Genomic DNA, 20,404 nt, shown 5'->3' with positions numbered 1-20,404 from the left:
GAGAGAACCAACAGGGAGGATTATCCTTTTTTTCATGGACACACCATGGATATCATGTGTGCACGCGAGTGTGTGTTTGAACACACAGACTCACAAATGGGGTGTGTGTATGTTGTTTGTTTTTGTCTTTTTCCCCCCTGAGAAAGAGCCTCACTATGCAGATGCAGCCCTGTCTGTGTTTCAAACTCTGGAATTAAAGGTGTGCCTCTGTCCCAGTGCTGGGGTTAAAGATGTGGGCGACCCAACCACCACCACCATCTTTTTTTTTTTTTTAAGATAGGGGTTCTCTGTGTAGCCTTGGCAGTCCGGGAACTCTTAGAGTCCGCCTGCCTCTGCCTCCTGAGTGCTGGGATTAAAGGAGTGCACCACCACTGCCTGGCTTCCAAACCCTTTTTGGGTTTTTTGTTTTGTTTTTGAGACAAACTTAAATACCACACAAGTTGGCTTTGAATCCTCTCCTCATATATATAGCGGATAGCGGAGGATGGCCTTGAACTTGTGATTTTACTGCTTGTATTTCCTGTATGTTGAGACTGCAGGCATGTACCACCATACTACTATTATACCATTCTGGGAACCGAATCCAGCAAGCACTCTGCCAGTCGTGCTATTTAGTAATACCATGAAATGGTTCTGATTAGCGCGCACGCACACACATACACATACAAACCATGCTGGCCTTGGAAAGTCAGTTCTACAGAAAAAGAAAATACCTAGTTGACCAAAACAAATCACCAACAGCATGGAGCTGGAAGCGGGCAATCAGAGGAAGGTCAGCTGAATGGGGAGGGTCCAAGGACACAAGGAAAGAAAGTGTAGCTGGGCAGTGGTGGTAGCCCGAGTGTGGGCACCTGTATTAGAGACGGGTACTGTCGCCAACCCCACTGAGAGGCAGAGAGATCAGAGTTCAGCGACTTGTCTCGGAAGGCATGGGATGTCTCTGACTCCAAGCAGTGCCAGGCGCGTCCAGAATCCGCACCAGAACCCTCCTCTTTCCCATCATTCGTTTGCAATATCGGAAAACGAATAGGAGGCAAGCGTGTCATCAAGGCGCACCCTGGAGCAAGCCCTGCCAATCACCCCCTGGCAGCAAGCACTGCGTGGCCTCCGGGCATTACAGACCACATCTCTGTGTGGGCGGTGGGAGCAAAAAACAGGCACGAGTACGCGCATGCGGAAAGGGGGGAAAGGAGGGGCGAGGGGGGCGCTTTCCGAGGTTTCCGCCTCCCGGCCTTCGCAAAGTTACCTGGCCCACGGGGGTGGGGTGGGGGTAGGGGGCGGAGTTAGGGAGTTACGGTCTGTGTGCGCGCCGGCCCCGCCCCTGGCCTCCTCTGGCACCTGTTGGCCTGAGGGGCCGCGCCTGTCACCCAATAGACAGCCTCCCTGAGCCGCCTGGGCCCCGCCCCCAATGCGGAGCCACCAATCCCCGCGTTGCCGCAGCCCCTTTGCTCCACGGCCCCTCCTTCCGCGCGCTTCTTCCGGGTGGGCTGGAACAGGGGCCAAGGCCATGGCTCTCTGGGCGCTGCTCAGCCCTGGGGTCCTGGTGCGGACTGGGCACACCGTACTGACCTGGGGAATCACGCTGGTGCTCTTCCTGCACGACACCGGTGAGCCGGACACCGCGCGACCCCGAGCCCACCCGATCCCTTATGATTCCCTTCGAGTGGGTCTCACCCGGTCCCCCTAATCCTCAGTTCCATTGAGATTCACCCTCATCTCCGCCAGTTCCTCAAGCGTCCTTCTCATCTGCTGGTTCTGGAACCATCTACTCTCTGATACCCAAGTTGGTCCCTAATTAATCTCGGGATTTTCCTGTTGCCGACAGGAAATTCATCCAAATCTGGGGACCGATTAGAGGCCCCAAGTCCCCTGATCCTGGGCTCCACCCCATCCTTCCAGAAATTGCCTCCCAGCCTCTCCCTGAATTAGATTAAGAAATCGACTGGATTGAAAAACTGGCTTTCTGCTCAGCTCCCCAAATCCTATGAGACAACTCAGCGACCCCCTTCCCAGGGGTCTTTCCCCGCCCAAAGACACAGCCCCCACCGAGGCTCAGCCTCCTCCACTGTCATTATCTTCAGGGTTCCCCACCAGCAATCAGCAGCTCCCTTCCAAACCTTCGTCCAACCAAGGGTACTAGAGCCGTCTGCACTCAGCTTGGCCTGTGTCTCCGCGTTCTCTCACTTCTCAGCTCCCCCACCTCCTCTCCAGATCTTCACCACCATGGGCTTCAACATGCTGGGCACTTCCTTGCCTGGGCTCCCGAGGCCTCCCTCTTTGAGGGCTGACCCTTCCGTAGGGAACCCTTCCCCTTCCGCATTCAGCAGGTTAGCCTCTTCACCCCATCCTCTTGCCATGGGCCTCACTGTCCTCTGGCCTCTCCAGAGCTACGCCAGTGGGAAGAGCAAGGGGAGCTGTTCCTGCCCCTCACCTTCCTGCTCCTGGTTCTGGGCTCCCTGCTGCTCTACCTGGCTGTGTCACTCATGGACCCGGGCTATGTGGCTACTCAACCTCAGGTAACCGGGGACCCTGGGATCCAAACCCCTCCTTGCGCCAACAGGGAAATGAGCCCTCAGAACTGTCCATGTGAAGCTGTGAGCCGTTTACATTGCGGGGTGTCTTGGTGAGGCCTCTTTCCTACCCTATGTTTTTGCTCCCACACTGAGGAAATCACCAAGGCCCAAGAGAGGACAAGCACCTTGCAAAGGCACAGTATCCAGTGCTCTACCGTGTACTTAACCTCCCCTGTACATGGGAGGGGCCCCAAATCCTGCAAAGCCAGAACCAGGTGGCTCCTAAGAGAGGTGCCCCCAGTGTCATCTGCCTCCCAAGGGGACCCCTCCCCCATCTTATATGCCTTGTTTCATTTTCAGGAGGAGCCCAAGGAGGAACAGACAGCCATGGTTCCTCAGGCTATCCCACTGCGGCGGTGCAGATACTGCCTAGTGCTGGTAAGGTAGTACACACACATCCTCTTGTAGGAGTAATCGGGACCAAATTAAGACTCCTTGCCTCTCCTCCAGGAAGGTCTCCCAAATTCAGGACCGGACTGTGGCCTTCGGCCCTCTCCACCCACCGGGGGAACCTGCACTGAGCCTGGACTCCCTTCTGTGCCTACAGCAACCTCTGCGAGCCCGCCACTGTCGGGACTGCCGCCGCTGTGTTCGCCGCTATGACCACCACTGTCCCTGGATGGAGAACTGCGTGGGTGAACGCAACCACCCCCTCTTTGTGGCCTACCTGGCTCTGCAGCTGGTGGTTCTCCTATGGGGCCTGTGCCTGGCATGGTAGGTGAATCGGGGGGTGTGGGCAGCATGCACACCGCATAGGCGCTTACGAGGATTCTGAGGGACTCGCAGCACCCCACCACCACCAGCTCCTCCATCCCTGTCCCTCTAGGTCCGGCCTCCGATTCTTCCGGCCCTGGGGGCTGTGGCTACGGTCTACCGGGCTCCTGTTTGCCACCTTCCTGCTGCTTTCTTTCTTCTCGTTGGTGGTCAGCCTGCTGCTGGCCTCACACCTCTACCTGGTGGCCAGCAACACCACTACCTGGGAGTTCATATCCTCTCACCGAATCGCCTACCTCCGTCAGCGCACCAGCAACCCCTTTGACCGAGGTCTGACTCGAAACCTGGCCCACTTTTTCTGTGGGTGGCCCTCTGGACCCTGGGAGACCCTCTGGGCTGAAGAAGAGGAGGAAGGCAGCAGCCAGGCTGTCTAGGGCTGCTGGAGAGAAGGCTGCCATTGGTGCCTAAAAACCGGAGGCTGTGCCGCTAGGGGTCAGCCCAGTTAGCCTGAGCTCTTTACTCCGTCCCGGGGCTCCCACCCTCAGCAGATAGAACCCCACACAAGGAAGACACAAAGGAAAAGGACATGAGTGAGGGGAGAGGGTGCTGGACACCAAGAGAACCCAGACTCCACGACCCCTGGCCAGGCTACCTCAAATGTACAGCTTTATTAATTTAATACTCTATAAAGGCAAGTATTAAAAAGACAAACCGTCCTGCCGTGGGGCCTTTCCTGATCTGGGCACAGCCAGGAAGCAGAAGGGTTAGAGACACAGCTCACCCGGTAACCCTGAGGAAAGCTTCCAGCAGCCCCATGGCCACTCCCTGGAACCCACACACTCATCAAATACCTTGGCCCTGGGCACATGGACAAGGACAGTTCTCACAGTCTGGCAGAGGGAGGCAGAGGGGCCAGGAGACCCTCAGGACTCAAGGAACTGCTGAGACACAAAGTCAAAGTCCCGGAAGGCAGCCTGTTGGCGAGCGGTGAGGGAACTTTGGGGTGCCGGTGGGGTCAGGGTTGGAGGCAGGCTGGTGAACTCCCCCTCGAAGTAGCGAAGGTCTGCAGGGCCACAGAGAGTGGGCACAAAGGGAGGCCGGACAGTGCGAGCAAGCAAGGCCTGCCAGTTGGTGGTCTGAGGACAAGGATGGAGAGTCTGAGAAGGTGGGACAGCAGACCCCAGGGGACACTCAGCTCTCCCACCTCACAGGCACTGGGGACTACTGCTGGGTCCCTTACCCTGAAAAACGGCTGGACCTTGATCTCCTCTGCATCCTGCTCTCCTGCCCCTAGACGCTTCTCTGGGCACTTCTGGAGGAGCTGGCAGAAAGCGGGGCAGGTGGAAACTTAGGGCGGCCACTCCAGCTGCTGGCTGCCCCACAGGTACCCTACAGGGTTGTGTCAGGGAGCACACAAGCAGCTTCGGCCAAGCCCTGGACCTTGGACTCACCTTCTGAATGAGCTCAAGCCCCTGAGCCGACAGAAAGTGAGGAAACGGGGCGTCTGCATTAACGATGCAATCAAACACCTCCTCTTCTGTGTCCCCCGGGAATGGGCACTGTGAAGATGGGGGCTTAGCAGCTGTGTGTGTCATCCCACCGTCCCCACCCCGAAGACCTAGAGCCCCCCTCGTACTTACCTCACCCACTAGCATCTCATAAAGCAGCACTCCAAGCCCCCACCAGTCCACAGCCCGAGTGTAAGCCTCCTGAGTCAAAACTTCAGGGGCCAGGAACTCTGGGGTGCCACAGAAGGTGCTCGTCCGGTCCCCAAAGCCAATCCCTGCAAACCAACATCCACACCACCGCCTGCTTGGGTGTGGCTCACTCACTCAGCCTCTGCGGTTATAACAATCAGTGGGGGAAGGGCCTGGATTCCCAGCACCCACACGGTGGCTTGCAGCTGTCTTAAGTCCAGTTCCAGGGACCTGAAGCCCTCTTACGGCCTCCGCAGGCCCTAGACACACATTGGGTGAACAGGCACACATGCATGCAAAACATCCATGTCACAAATGTTTTTTGAATTTTTCTCTTTTTTTTTCTAGCCCGATCACAGTTTCCCCTCCCATCCCTGGCTGGCTGATATCGGGGAAGGCCTGCACTGTTCTGAAAGGAAGGGAGAGGGAGTAGGGGGGAGCATAGGGGGAGGAACCACAAAAATTTTAAATATAAAAAAAAAATTAAGGGGCCGGGCGGTGGTGGCGCACGCCTTTAATCCCAGCACTTGGGAGGCAGAGTCAGGCGGATCTCTGTGAGTTCGAGACCAGCCTGGTCTACAAGAGCTAGTTCCAGGACAGGCTCCAAAACCACAGAGAAACCCTGTCTCGAAAAAAACAAAAAAAAAAAATTAAGGGGCTGGAGAGATGGCTCAGTGGTTAAGAGCATTGTCTGCTCTTCCAAGGTCCTGAGTTCAATTCCCAGCAACCACATGGTGGCTCACAACCATCTGTAATGAGGTCTGATGCCCTCTTCTGGTTGCAGGTAGACACACAGACAGAATATTGTATACATAATAAATAAATAAATATTTTTTTTAAAAAAAAATTAAAAAATCACCAGGTGGCAGTGGTACACGTCTTTAATCCTGAGCTGGGACGCTCAGGAGGCAGAGGCAGGCACATCTCTTGTGAGTTCAAGGCCAGCCAGAGCTCTTAGGCCAGTGGTAGACTGTGAGACCATAGGTCAAAACCCAGCAATGCAAATCCATGCATACATAATACACAGCATATGTATGTAGATTCGTATTTATTAATCTGTACCAGCCTTTATTGTTTATTTTATTATTTTTTAGTTTTGAGACACGTTAGTGTTGCTTTGGAGCCTATCCTGAAACTAGCTCTTGTGGACCAGGCTGGCCTCAAACTCACAGAGATCCCTCTGCCTCTGCCTCCCGAGTGCTGGGATTAAAGGCGTGCGCCGGCCTTTATGGTGCCCATTAGCAAGTGGCCCAGGCCATCATACAGCAGTGTCTATAAGAAAGCTAAACCTGCAGAACTCACGTGCAGAACAATGGCCTCTGTAGTCCGACCAACTACAAATTAGGAAGAGCCAGTATTCTCAGCTGTCCTCCTAAACAAGGGTCCTGGTCAGGAATTAAGGCCAGTGGTTGGGGAGCCTGGGTACCCATGTGTGGGTTGCTTTCTTACTGGTCTGGGCAAGGCAAGAGGATGTGATCCCAGGAGAGGGGCCCTACCTTCCTTGCATAGTCCAAAGTCCGCAATCTTCAAGAAACCCTGGGCATCCAGCAGGAGATTATCCAGCTTCAGATCCCTGATGGCAGAGGGGTGCAGGTCAAAGGGGCTGAAAGGGGCTCAGGCCCAGGGTACAGGGAGAGGGCAAGGCCCACCCCGCTTCTCTCAGGCAGCCTACCTGTAAATGATCCTCTTCTCATGCAGAAACTGCAGCCCCAGGACCACGCAGGCCAGGTAGAAGCTGAGGGGTGGTACAGGAAGAAGTCAGGCCAGGCACTAGAAGGCGCCAGAAGGTCCTGGCCAGAGTCAGGCATGGATGATACCGGACAAATGAATATGGTGCTGGGCTGGAAGCCATTCCAGTGTCGTGGTCTATGAATGACCTTCCTGCGAGCAGCTATGGTAGGACCACGGGGTCTAGTGGTACAGACCTGTAACCCCAGCTACTTGGGAGGCTGAGGCCAGCCTGGTCTATACCACTAGAACCTTTCAAAAAACAAAAAAACAAACTAAAAAAAAAAAAACCCAGTCAGGCGGTGGTGGCACACGCCTTCAATTCCAGCACCCACGATGGGCAAGAAAGATGACTCAGAGGTTAAGAGCTCTGACTGCTCTTCCAAAGGTCTTGAGTTCAAATCCCAGCAACCACATAGTGGCTCACAACCATCTGTAATGAGATCTGGTGCCCTCTTCTGGCCTGCAGGTGTACATGCAGGTAGAACACTGTACACAATAAATAATAAAGAAAACATTAAAAAAAAAATCCACGCCAGGCAGTGGTGGCGCACACCTTTAATCCCAGCACTCGGGAGGCAGAGACAGGCAGATCTATGAGTTCTAAACCAACCTGGTCTATTAAGCTATGGTCAGCTATGCAGACAGAATCCCCATATGCTGGAAGAGCTCCACCAAGGTTCCTGAACCCTGTGCTATTTGTCTGCCGGGTACCTCCTACCCGAAGGGAGCAAGCGCCAAGTAACCACGGAACCCACCAGGCCTGGGGCTCAGGAAAGACATCCTCGTGGATCTGCATCATGAGGTCTCCTCCAGGCACAAACTCAGTAACAAAGCAGGCGTGGCTAGTGGTCTGGAAGCAGGCAAGGAGGGACAGCAGGAAGGGGTGCCCTGTGCGACCCACAGCCTCCAGGATCCGCTTCTCACAGTACAGGCTGCAAGGGAGGATGGGATGGACGGGATGGAACCTCCATGGGCTGTGCCCTGACACCCACCCACACAGCACCTCTGGCTGGATGGGTGCTCAAAGAGCTAAGGAGTCAAGCTGGCGGTTTGCACACAGGGAAGGGTTAAACCGGCAAACTAGACGTGTGGTGGTGCATGCCTTTAATCCCACCACTCAGGAGGCAGAGACAGGCAGATCTATGAGTTCTAAACCAACCTGGTCTACTAAGCTAGTTCCAGACATCCAGAGCTGCACAAAGAAACCCTGTCTTCAAGAAACAAAAAGCCGGGTGGTGGTGGTGCACACCTTTAATCCCAGTATTTGTGAGGGAGAGGCAAGGGGGTCTCTATGAGTTTGAGGGCAGCCAGGTCTACAGAGCAAGTTCTAGGACAGCTAAACTGTTACATAGGAAAACCCTGTCTCACGAAAACAAAACAAAACTAACAACAAAACCTGCAAAACTATCATGGTCCTATTTATAGGAGAGCAACCTGAGGTTCTAAAAGACGAGAGCTTTCCAGTGCCAAAAAGAGAACCTGAATCTGGCTTCTGGACTCTTGAGTTGCCTTCTAGAGTCCAGGCTAGCCACCCAAAGGTTCCTCCGGGGTCAGATAATTCTCAGTCATACATACATACCTGTCAATCTCGTCCCGGCCCAGCACTTCCTGCTTCTTCAGTGCCTTGATAGCATAGTATTTTCCTGTTCCTTTGTACTGAACCAGAAGAACCTGGGGACCAGATGGGCAGGACAGGACTTCTTCACCTCCCCACTCAGCATCTTCCACATCTCAGCATCTCCCGCATCCCAGCATCTCCCCACCCAGCATCACCCATATCCCAGCATCTCCCGTATCCCAGCATCTCCCATATCCCAGCATCTCCTGCATCCCATCATCTCCCCACCCAGCATCTCCCATATCCCAGCATCTCCTGCATCCCATCATCTCCCGCATCCCATCATCTCCCCATCCATCATCTCCCGCATCCCAGCATCTCCCCACCCAGCATCTCCCATATCCCAGCATCTCCCGCATCCCATCATCTCCCCACCCATAATTTCCTGCATCCCAGCATCTCCTGCATCCCATCATCTCCCCACCCAGCATCTCCCGCATCCCATCATCTCCCCACCCAGCATCTCCCGCATCCCATCATCTCCCCACCCAGCATCTCCCGCATCCCATCATCTCCCCACCCAGCATCTCCCGCATCCCATCATCTCCCCACCCAGCATCTCCCGCATCCCATCATCTCCCCACCCAGCATCTCCCGCATCCCATCATCTCCCCACCCAGCATCTCCCGCATCCCATCATCTCCCCACCCAGCATCTCCCGCATCCCATCATCTCCCCACCCAGCATCTCCCGCATCCCATCATCTCCCTATCCATCATCTCCCGCATCCCAGCATCTCCTGCATCCCATCATCTCCCGCATCCCAGCATCTCCTGCATCCCATCATCTCCCCACCCAGCATCTCCCGCATCCCATCATCTCCCCACCCAGCATCTCTTGCATCCCATCATCTCCCCACCCAGCATCTCCCGCATCCCATCATCTCCCTATCCATCATCTCCCGCATCCTAGCATCTCCCCACCCAGCATTTCCCCACCCAGCATCTCGTGCATTCCATCATCTCCCAGCTAATGTGCCGAGGCTCACCCACCCACTAACTCCACTGCATCATCCTCAACCCACTACCTTCCCAAAGTGTCCCCTGCCCAGCACAGCCAAGCATCGAAAGTCCTGCAGTCGGGGGGATTTCCTGCAAGACAAAAAGGGCACAAGGGGCTGAAGAGAAACAAGGTCAGGCCTTCTGTTGCAGCTTAGCTGTCCCCAAAGCTGAAATTTAAAAACTGCATTCAGCACATAAGGAAGGCACTGAGCAAGCCAGTTTGTGTCCTCAAGGAGCCAGGGAATGAGGTAGCAATCAATGCATACAATGAGGGAGTGGCGGTGCAGACTGGTAATCCCAGCACTCAGACCAGAGGCACGAGAATCACAAGTTCAAGTAATCACAAGTTACTGTATAGCCAGCCCGGGCTATACAGTAAAGCCTTATTTTAAAAAGTCTCAGGCAGGTTAAGTTCCATGCCCAGTACCCACTTTAAAAAAGCCAGACGCAGTAGCTGGCTCAGGTCTAAAGCTCCAGCCCCAGCACTCCTAAGATGAGACGGGAGGTGGAAAGATGTTCAAGTATATGAGCAGCAAGCACAGTAGCAGAAACAGTGAGACACAGCCTCAAGAAGGAAGTGGGAGCAGGGAGGTGGTGGCGCACGCCTTTAATCCCAGCTCTCAGGAGGCAGGGGCAGGCAGATCTCAGTGAGTTTGAGGCCAGCCTGGTCTACAGAGTGAGATCCAGGACAGCCAGGGCTACACAGAGAAACCCTGTCTCAAAAAACCAAAACAAAACAAAAGAATGAAGTAGACTGGGAGAGCTGCCTCCCAAAAGGTTGTGCTCCGCCTTTGCCTGGGTCCCTATGCACATGCAGGCACAAATTTATAAAATACAAATAAAAGTTTCTAAATCAATGCAAGCCAGTGAGTACCTGGTGGGTGAGGCTGCCAGGGTGGGTGCCACTCCAGTTCTAGGGTCCATGTGGGGGCGTTTGGTACACTGTGAGGACAGACGGGTTCAGGGGAGAGCCAACATGTTAACCCCCTTTCCCGCTTGCCCCCATCCCTGAAGCCCTCACAGGAGTGTCCAGGGCTGGTTCTTGGGGCAGATAGAGACGAGGGGGCTTGGGTGGAGGCTTCACGTCTTCTCCCGAGAGGGTCTTTGTGGGCAGGAAATTACTGTAAGAAGAAGGAGATGTCTGAGCCCGGATAGATGGCGGTGGGAGGGGCACACCCACGCAAAGGACAGAGAGGGCCAGAGGGTGAGCCAGGGAAGAACACAAAACGTGCACGGAGCCTGGACAGACAGAAACAGCAGAGAAGTACAGCCCAGGCCGGGTGGCTTACCTGGGGGAAGCAGACCTGGAGGTCCCACAGGCTGCAGTTGGGGGGCACCCTTTAGGAGGACTGACTGTGCTTGGGGAGCTGCAGGGGGGCAGCAGGCTCATGACCAGGCGTCCCCAGGCTGCCATGCTGAGGTTCATCTGGGAGGCCCTCAGGAAGTCCTGGCCTAGAGGAGGCAGATGGGGTTCAGTCCCAGCATCCCAATGGTCAGCCCGGCCCCCTCCTCACACAGTCCCTCCCTGCATACCTCTCCGCTTAGAGAAAATGCGTCTCTGCCTCTGCAGCCGAGGCCTCCTTTCAATGACAGGGTCGCAGAAGGTTACCTGAAGGAAAAAGAACAGGGCTGAAGACCTGGACTGGCCACCTTCCGTCTTACCGTAAGCTACGCCCCAAGTGCCAGCTCTCAATCTCAACTAGTGCAGGCATCCTAATGAGCTTTGACGGTCCACACAACACAGCCAGAATCATCTGAGAACTGCCTAGAAAACACGGCTTGTGGGCAAGTCCGGGGGGGGGGGGTTGTCTTGATTGTTAATTAAGATAGGCAGGTTGACAGGAGGGGTGGTGGTGGTGGTGGTGGTGGTGCACACCTTCAATCCCAGCAGAGGCAGGTGGGTCTGTTATTCAAGGCCAACCTGGTCTACAAGAGCTAGTTCCCGGACAGGTTTCAGAGCTACAGCGAAATCCTGTCTTGAAAAACAAAACAGAACAAAAAGAAGATAGGCGGTCTAGCTCACTGTGGGTGGCACCATCCCTAGGCAGTTGGTACTGGGCTCTCTAAAAAAGCTAGCCAACCCTGAGCTTGGGAGTGAGGCAGAGAGCAAGCCAGCAAGCAGGGCTCCTCCATAGTTTCTGCATAAGTTACTGCCCTGATTTCCTTCAAGAGCGGCTGTAAACTGAAATAAATCTGTTCCTCGCATAAGTGACTTTTGGCCCGTGTTTTATCACAGAATGACACTAGGAGAGGCAAAACTCAAAGGATCTGCCAGGTGGTGGTGGCCCACACCTTAATCCCAGCACAGGATTAACTCTGTGTTCAAGGCCAGGCTGGTCTAGGACAGGCAGTTACACAGAGAAATCCTGATTCGAAAAACCAAACCAAACCAAACCAAACCAATACAAAAAACAAACAAACAACAAAAAAAAACCTAAAAGAATCCACATCCTCACAGGCACCAGTGGGGAAACTGAGGCCCAGAGAAGAGGCACTTATTCAAAGTGACATGAGATGAAGCAAGGCAAAGTCAAGGTAGAGATGCGAGCCTCTCTCTGGCCCTGTTTGTGGAACTGTCTCCCACACTTAGATGGGGCGCCAGTCTTTGCGTATGCACATATATATGCAGGCAGAGGTTGACACGGGGTGTCCGCCTTTCCACCTTAGTTTTTGGGACGGGATCTCTGTTTCAGCTAGAAACAATGGCCAGCACGTCTCGGGGATCAACTGTCTCTGTACACCGGCAGTGAAGTTACGACGAGCACCTCCACACCTAGTTTTTACGTGGATGCTAGGGACTGTGCAGAGCAAGCACATTTTATCCATTGATCTCCCCAGCCAAAGTGTCAGTGGGAACCTGGGCAAAGAGCCTTCCTTGCGGCACCAGGCTGAGAGAAAGCTGGTGACAGGCATTGTCCAGGAAGTCTTCAAGCTTCAGGAAGGCCACACCGCACAACTGCCGCCAGTCCCGCCAGTGAACCCCGATCTCCAGCTCACGGGCCTGTATGGGGAAGACCAGGCTGACGAATGGGGTTTGGCATCAACCTCCACCTGAGTGGCCTCCCCCCACAGCCTGCAGCTAAACCTGACCACACAAAGGTCGGGCTTACTCGATCCAAGGAGATGGTAAAAGCTTGGTCCCAGGATTTCTCAGCCACCTGTCCCCATGCTGTCTGGCCCACAACACGGTTGTCAACCTTCAGTACAGCCAGCACCTCACCTGCGGTGCCAAGGTTGGGACTCAGAGCTTGTCCAGAGCGGGGACCCCACCCCCTCCCACAGCTCCTCCTTACTCACTGGCCAGCTCTCCGCCACCACGCTGCTGCCTAGACCTGGTTCTCAGCCAGCCCTCAGAGGGGCTACCTGCCAGGACAGCCATGGGAGAACGCCCAGGCACGGCCATCAGCAGCTGTTCACAGCCCAGGAGGCGAACCTGCAGAGTCCCTGGTCGGGAGTTGGGAGGTCACTTAGTCAGAAGCCACCGCCATATGGCCGTGGGACCCCTGAGGGATGCCACTTGCTCTACGAGGGTCAGAGTTAAGATCAGTTGACCAGACCCTGCCCATGCTAGGCCTTGGAAGCCACCCTTCATCCTCAGCAGCCCTGCCAGCTCTTCCTCCTGGGCACCTGGGCAGTGGCAGACACAGCAGCGCCATGGAGCAGGACCTCCCCCGAAGCTGCATGGAGCCAGAGGATAGGGAGGCTGCTGCCCTGAGCACAAGGCCTGGAGGGCACCATGGCCTCAAGGGCACATGGGCAGGCACAGGAGCCTGGGCTACAAGCAGCCCCACGGTTGCCTGCCCCATTTAATAGGAAAGAAACATGCTTTATCTGAGACCACTGGGGGTTTTGTCTCAAAGGGTAGAGGAAGCAGGGACCCTGCAGCCCCTGAGGCTATAAGATGAGTCTTGGAAGACTTTCTTGCTAGGCTGGGTCTGCAGGTAATACGTAGAGATCTTACAGAGATCCCAAGGGTGGCATCCAGCAGGGTACTCATCTTAGGATATGGTGTTTTTTGTTTTTTTTTTTAATTTCTTTTTTTTTAAAGTTTTATTTATTTATTTATTTTTATTATGTATACAATATTCTGTCTGTGCATATGCCTGCAGGCCAGAAGAGGGCACCAGACCCCATTACAGATGGTTGTGAGCCACCATGTGGTTGCTGGGAATTGAACTCAGGACCTTTGGAAGAGCAGGCAATGCTCTTAACCTCTGAGCCATCTCTCCAGCCCCCAGGATATGGTGTTTTTGGTTTTGTTTTTTTTTGTTGTTGTTGTTTGTTTTGTTTTGAGACAGGGTTTCTCTGTAGCTTTGGAGCCTGTCCTAGAACTAGCTCTGTAGACCAGGCTGGTCTCGAACTCACAGAGATCCACCTGCCTCTGCCTCCCGAGTGCTGGGATTAAAAGCATGAGCCACCACCGCCCGGCCTTGGTTTTGTTTTTAGATAAGATCTCATTAGCCCAAGTTGGCCTCAAACTGGCACACAGCTAAAGAAGCCCTTGAACTCCTGATCTTCCTGCTCACTTCCCTAGGGCTTGGATTTTAGGTGTGTGTTACCATACCCAGTTTATAAGGTGCTAGGGATCGAACCCAGAGCTTTGTGTATGCTAGACACGAACTCTACTAGCTGCCTTCCACGGCTACATCCTTAACCTCAAATTCTTTGCCTTTAAGCAAGAAGTTCCCTCTGCCTTCCCCGACCTGCTGACTCCCAGGAGACCTCTAGGCTCAGACGCCACCTCCTCCTGGGAACTTTGATGATACAAGAGGAGGTGGAGGCCCCCACGAAGCAGGGCCCTGTCCATCCCCATCCCCTGCTCTGCAGCTCCAGCCCCGTCCACTGCTCTGAAGCTCCAGCCCCGTCCACTGCTCTGCAGCCCCGTCCACAGCTCTGCAGCTCCAGCCCCGTCCACTGCTCTGCAGCTCCAGCCCCGTCCACAGCTCTGCAGCTCCAGCCCCGTCCACTGCTCTGCAGCCCCGTCCACTGCTCTGCAGCTCCAGCCCCGTCCACTGCTCTGCAGCTCCAGCCCCGTCCACAGCTCTGCAGCTCCAGCCCCGTCCACTGCTCTGCAGCCCCGTCCACTGCTCTGCAGCTCCAGCCCCGTCCACTGCTCTGCAGCCCCGTCCACAGCTCTGCAGCTCCAGCCCCGTCCACTGCTCTGCAGCTCCAGCCCCGTCCACAGCTCTGCAGCTCCAGCCCCGTCCACTGCTCTGCAGCCCCGTCCACTGCTCTGCAGCTCCAGCCCCGTCCACTGCTCTGCAGCTCCAGCCCCGTCCACAGCTCTGCAGCTCCAGCCCCGTCCACTGCTCTGCAGCCCCGTCCACTGCTCTGCAGCTCCAGCCCCGTCCACTGCTCTGCAGCTCCAGCCCCGTCCACTCCTCTGCAGCTCCAGCCCCGTCCACTGCGCTGCAGCTCCAGCCCCGTCCACTGCGCTGCAGCTCCAGCCCCATCCCCTGCTCTGAAGCTCCAGCCCCGTCCCCTGCGCTGCAGCTCCAGCCCCGTCCACTGCGCTGCAGCTCCAGCCCCGTCCACTGCGCTGCAGCTCCAGCCCCGTCCACTGCTCTGCAGCTCCAGCCCTGTCCCCTGCGCTGCAGCTCCAGCCCCGTCCACTGCTCTGCAGCTCCAGCCCTGTCCACTGCGCTGCAGCAGGCACCAGGTAGGCTCTGGCTTGCAGCTCAGGATATGAAAGACTTTTCTGGCCAGGTGGTGATGGTGCACACCTTTAATCCCAGCACTCAGGAGGCAGACAGAGACAAACAGGTCTCTGAGTTTGAGGCCAACCTGGTCTGCAGAGTGAGTTCCAGGACAGCCAAAGCTACATGGAGAAACCCTGGCTGGAAAACAAACAAACAAAAAACAGAAAGAAAGAAAGAAAGAAAGAAAGAAAGAAAGAAAGAAAGAAAGAAAGAAAGAAAGAAAGAAAGAAAGAAAACTTCATGGCAGCTCATGCTGCCCAGGGCTGGCTCCCAGGCTGGCGGGGCAGAATGCTGCCTACCGCGTTACTCCCTACTTCCGGTTACTTGTTTAAACTACATCACATTGGCCAAACCCTGGCTGTGCTCAGTGCTGTATGCTGTAGGAGCACGAGTTATCGGATTCACAAAGCGATCCCTGAGTCAGTGCTGCTAGTGTTTCTATCCTTCGTTTATTTACTTCGAGACAGGGTCTCACTATGTAGCTCTGGCTGGCCTGGAACTCACTCTGTAGACCAGGCTAGCCTAGAATGCACAGAGATACTCCTGCCTCTGCCTCCTGAGTTCTGGAGTTAAAGCCATGACCACCATGACCGGCTACTGTCATTCCTATGTTACAGATGGATAAACTGAGAATCAGAATGGGAATGTCAGCGACCCAAGATCGGGACCGAACGCTTTCCCAGAGTGCTTCAGGATCCTCTCCGAAGGGTAAGGGGCCCTCTGAAGCAAGAGGGAATCATTTCTACATACCTGTCAGGGCAATGGGTTTCACAAGTGTGGCCGAAGGCTGGGGGTTCCTGAGCATGGCCATCCGCAGCTCTTGGGTCACCCTGCTGCGCAGGGCATGGGTGGGTGGCAGCCTCTCCAGCAGCGATTCCAGGGCCAGGCGGAGGAGGTCCAGCTTCTGGGAGGATTCCTGGAGCTGGGCCTGGGCCTACAGAGGAGATGCAGGCAGAGACAGCCATGAGGTACGGGTGGAAGGCACAGGCTATGCCGTAGGCTTCCTCCCTGCCACCCCACACAGGCAGCAAGCTGTTAGTGCCGGGCACCACTGCAGGGAGAGAGACAAGCAGAGCTGTAAGAAGAGCCGTGGGCTGGCGGACACAGCCTGACCTCGGCCAGCGCCTTGCGGTCCTGTATTCTCTGGCCACCAAGCAGCTTCACCACGTTCTTGGCCCCTGCAGCCACAGCGGCCTCAATTCGCAGTCGGTGCTGCAGCTCCTCTGCCAGCAAGTCAGGGCCTGCAGGGAGGGGGTGGAGCCTTAGCCCTGGCCACGGGGTGCCACCCTCCCTGCCTTGAGAGGACTCACCTGGCTCTGGAGACCCACTGGCTTCCAGGCTGCTTATCTTCATCCGGAGCAGGGCAACCTTCAGCTGACTGTCCCTCAGCATCTGCTGGGCAGCCGCTAGGAGCTTCCTCTCCTGTAGGGACGTGACCCTTGCCCCATCAGATCAGGGCTATGGCCGACCACTGGACCGGGAATTGAGCTCCCCAACTCGGATTCTGGGCTCTACTTTCATCATTAGATGAAGGGCTGGGGCTGGGTCGCATCCCCCTCTTGGCGCGGGGCCTGGCGCTGCACTCCTGACACCGGAGAACTCAACCTCTCCCACCACAGCAGACGCCAGGCCTATGCCTCCAGTCAGGCACCAACACTCACTCACCTTGGGGGTGCCACTGGCACACGTGTGAATCATGTTCTCAGCTCCCTGCTTTACCTTCAGCTCGACCTGCAGCTGCCTCTGTAAAACCTCCAAGTGCCGAGCCCTCGACTGCTCTGCCCGCGGCATGGGTCCTGACGCCACTGGTTCTGCAGAGAGAAGGCAGGGGATGCATGAGCCTGCCACCAGAGCCCAGGCCTCTGTAAAGGGGCTCTCTCTTCCCTTCCTTGCTTGCCATAGCAGCAACATGGTGGATACAGGGAGGGCAGGTGGTCTTGCCCAGTGGTCAGAGCCAAGGCCAGGATCAGGGTGTCCGTGAATCTCCTGTCACCTGGAGGTCTCCTCAGACTCCTCACTCACCAGCCGAGGTTGGCAGCAGGACTTGGGCATGCAGCTCCCGAAGCTCGCCATGCAGCTGCTCCAGGCGCCGGTTGGAAGCCCTCAGCAGCTGCTGCACATGGCCCAGGTGGCGGCGGTCTGTGGCTGCGCGCCGCATGTTCTCCACACCCTCCTTGATCTTCAGTTCCTTCTGGATAGCTCGACGGACCATCTCTTTCTCATCAGGGGGCCTCTGGCCGGTCCCAGGCTGCAAAGGACAGAGAAGTCATAGCCCATCCCTCTCCAACGGGGAACAGACACAACAGGCAGAGCTGGGGTGTCTCAGGACTCTGCAGTGGCTAGCTCTCGTCTTCCTTGCCGAGAAGGGAGAGAGGTAACAGATCAGGTTCCCATGGTGCTTGCTGGGTACTGAGTTCTAACAACACACTGAATTCCCTTTGCCTGTGGTGCAATTGCTTCTTTTTTTTGCGGTACTGGGGAAAGAACCCACGGCCCAGAACCTGCTAAGCTAGAGCACAGAGTCGCACACTTACTTCTCATTCCCATTTTATATAGGAGCAAAGAACAAAGAGAGGTTAGGCGGCTTGCTCACAGAGGCAACACAGAGGAGTGCCCACCATGTATTGAGGGACATCGACCCCATTGTCTCCCAGATGCTACACAGCTTTCTCTAGGTGTGAGAACCAAGTGCGATCTGGGAGGTAAAACAGCAAAGAATTTACTCAAGGTCACATGCAGGAGGCAGCCAGTGGCCCAAGCCACTAAAACTTGTTTCTTCTGCCTTACACAGTGTGGCAGACAGGTGAGAAGCAGAGAAAACCAAGGATCTGTGGAGCTCTGACAGCTCAGCTCTGGCAGGAAGTAGGAGACCCCCAAACTGCTTACCAGTTTAGAGGCAGGGAGAGAGATCTCAGAGGCTGACCTCAGCCCCAGGGAACCCCTGCTGACACGCCTCCCGTCCCAAGGATCCTGGAAACCACCCTATCTTATCCCTCTTACCTCTCTGTGTTCCATCTCCTGAGACCCATAAAAGAATGGCTACTCAGTTTAGGGGCCCCTAACCCCCCAACTCCAGGCCTCAGCTAGGCTGGCTGTCTCTGCCTTAGCTGTCAGAGGGTGAGGGTGAGGGCGAGGTTCAGGAAATCCTTTGACCGCCCCAGGCAAGAAGGCCAGAGTCAAAGGCCTGAGAAAACAAAGCTCTCCCAGAGCTGGGGGCCTGCTGGCCACCAGGGTCCTGAGTCACCCCGCTGCTGCCACAGGGCGGAGGCTCACAGGAAATCGGAAAAAGTGTACAAGCCGCTGCTAGACAGGCCAAGAGGGATCTCTGGAGGAAGGGTACTGGGAGGAGTGAGATCCAGCCTTGCAGGCTGCCTGAGCCATTGAGATGCCCGTATCTACTGCGTTTCACCCACACCTCGTGTCTTGACTTGGCACAGGATGCTATCTGGTACAGAAATGTCCTGCCCCACCTCTAACTGCCCTGAGGTAGAACACCACCTCTCTCGGCTCTTAAGTGACACTCGAATCCCTCAACATCGTGGACCTCTCGGTGGACCGGAGGATTCCCGGCGCATTGCTGGGCCAAGTGCCTCTAGTGGCCAAAGTGTTCCTGCCCGTGGGTGTGGTGTGGTGTGGACAACGCCCACCAAGAGCTCAGTCCCTCCCTCCCAACTCTCGGCACAGTCTTCACCCCCCACCCCTGCCACCCCCAGACTCCTCTTAGCCCGCACTCCAACCTCTGCGCTCCCGGCAAATTCCCACCCGCCTGAAAGTCTCTAGAAGACTGATTTTTAAGGAACTCGAGACCCAGCCTGAAGGTACATTCCACGGTTTTAGGATGCTGCCTGGCTGGATCTCCGTCACTCCAGGGACCAGACGTCTTAACCCAGGGCTCAGGTCCCGCCCCGCGCAGGGGTCACCAGCAGAGAGGCCGGAGTAGGGTGGAGACCCGAGCATGGGGTGCCCTGAGCTGCAAACGCGGCCGCTGCGCGCGCTCGGTTCACCTGGAGCGCCGCCCCATTCGGCTCCATGGCGCCGCTCCGGCCAGTTCTCTCCTTCGCTACGGTTCCGGAAGCCCGGGCCTCTGCGCAGGACTTTCAAACTTGAAACTTCCCGGGAAGCGACGCAGGACACGCGGGATCGGGCGCCCCCTCCCGAGACCCGCGCACCCGGCAGGTGCTGGGGAGCAGCGCCCCCTCCCGGCTGCACGGAGCAGCGCCCCGGGCCGACTCCGAGTTCAGCTCGGCGGATCCCGGGTCCCCTTTCCTGCCTTTGCGGCTCCAGCTCTGAATCACAGCTGATCTTCCTGGAGATAGGAAGGTAGGGTCCCTTTCTGCTCCAGCTTTGCCCGCGGCATGCGCCGCGGGCCTGGGCCGGGTGCAGAATAAATAAATCTTGATCCAAATGGTGGTCAGGTACCAATAAAGTCTGAACCAACTCAGGCTCGTTACGAAATGAGTTTGCTGACTCAACCGGAGCCAAGGTTCTTTTTTTTATTTTTTTATTTTATTTTTTTCTGTTTTTTCGAGACAGGGTTTCTCTGTGTTTTTGGAGCCTGTCCTGGAACTAGCTCTTGTAGACCAGGCTGGTCTCGAACTCACAGAGATCCTCCTGCCTCTGCCTCCCAAGTGCTGGGATTAAAGGCCTGTGCCACCACCGCCCGGCGGAGCCAAGGTTCTTACTTTACCATGAGGAAGTCCGGAGGGGCTGGGGAGGGAGTTCCATAAAATGCTGCAAGGCAAGGTCAAGGATCAATTCCCATAATTTTTCTCTCTCTTTTTTTTAAGGGGCCAGGAGACGTTCACTTCTCAGGAAGATGGGTTTTGCCCGGAACATAACGATTGTGGTGCTTGCTCAAGAAATGAGGGGGAGGGGGGCAGTGAAGACCTTGAAAGCCTGGTAGATAGGGCCAGACTGAACTAGTTGGCATTGTCAGAGCTTACCATACCCACGCCTTCAATTCCAGCTCTCAGAAGGCAGGGGCAGGCAGATTTCTGAGTACGAGGCCAGCCTAGTCTACGAGTTCCAGGACAGCCTGTCCTGAAAAATCAAAAACAAATCCAATAAAAAAGTATGTGGCACAACACACCCAGGTAGGGGGCTACTTTTATTTTTTAATTAGGATTTTTTTTTTTTGGTTTATTTTTGAGACGGGGTTTCTCTGTGTAACCCTTGCTGTTCTAGAACTCAGTATGTAGACCAGGCTGGCTTCAAACTCAGAGACCCACCTGCCTCTGCCTCCTGAGTGCTGGGATTAAAGGTGTGCGACACCACCCGGCTAGGATTTTTTTTTCTGGTTTTTCAAGACAGGGTTTCTCTGTGTAACAGCCGTGGCTGTCCTGGAACTAGCTCTGTAGACCAGCCTGGCTCC

At 55.5% G+C, this 20,404-nt stretch overlaps 2 protein-coding genes across 6 annotated transcripts; one reads left to right on the top strand and one right to left on the bottom strand.

Moving 5' to 3' along the window:
- Window positions 1–1,449: 1,449 nt before the first annotated feature.
- Zdhhc12 (zDHHC palmitoyltransferase 12) lies at window positions 1,450–3,987 on the top strand. Of its 2 annotated transcripts, none has more exons than XM_075985676.1 (5): window positions 1,450–1,607; window positions 2,386–2,516; window positions 2,874–2,951; window positions 3,121–3,287; window positions 3,400–3,987. In XM_075985676.1, exons 1-5 carry the CDS (start codon window positions 1,508–1,510, stop codon window positions 3,719–3,721), a joined length of 798 nt encoding a protein of 265 aa, XP_075841791.1. In that variant the 5' UTR covers window positions 1,450–1,507; the 3' UTR covers window positions 3,722–3,987. The 2 variants fall into 2 exon arrangements, with proteins under 2 accessions (XP_075841791.1, XP_075841793.1); XM_075985678.1 differs by having other exon boundaries at window positions 3,121–3,286; window positions 3,421–3,771.
- Pkn3 (protein kinase N3) lies at window positions 3,928–19,164 on the bottom strand. 4 transcript variants are annotated; one of them, XM_075985674.1, is made up of 22 exons: window positions 19,038–19,162; window positions 17,056–17,281; window positions 16,699–16,844; window positions 16,344–16,455; window positions 16,147–16,274; window positions 15,784–15,967; window positions 12,632–12,778; window positions 12,445–12,554; window positions 12,192–12,335; window positions 10,868–10,943; window positions 10,624–10,786; window positions 10,356–10,455; window positions 10,209–10,276; window positions 9,361–9,424; window positions 8,295–8,386; window positions 7,471–7,647; window positions 6,657–6,719; window positions 6,481–6,557; window positions 4,928–5,070; window positions 4,739–4,846; window positions 4,528–4,608; window positions 3,928–4,423 (listed from the first exon to the last, which is right to left on the bottom strand). In XM_075985674.1, exons 1-22 carry the CDS (start codon window positions 19,062–19,064, stop codon window positions 4,211–4,213), a joined length of 2,649 nt encoding a protein of 882 aa, XP_075841789.1. In that variant the 5' UTR covers window positions 19,065–19,162; the 3' UTR covers window positions 3,928–4,210. The 4 variants fall into 4 exon arrangements, with proteins under 4 accessions (XP_075841789.1, XP_075841790.1, XP_075841787.1 ...); XM_075985675.1 differs by lacking the exon at window positions 19,038–19,162 and adding an exon at window positions 18,034–18,144; XM_075985672.1 differs by having other exon boundaries at window positions 4,072–4,423; window positions 16,147–16,455; window positions 19,038–19,164.
- Window positions 19,165–20,404: the final 1,240 nt, after the last annotated feature.

Source organism: Microtus pennsylvanicus, chromosome 9 (genome assembly GCF_037038515.1).
Source record: "Microtus pennsylvanicus isolate mMicPen1 chromosome 9, mMicPen1.hap1, whole genome shotgun sequence".
Lineage (NCBI taxonomy): Eukaryota > Metazoa > Chordata > Mammalia > Rodentia > Cricetidae > Microtus > Microtus pennsylvanicus.
The sequence above is the reverse complement of the archived record's forward strand: the minus strand, read 5'-3'. Positions and strand labels throughout refer to the sequence as shown.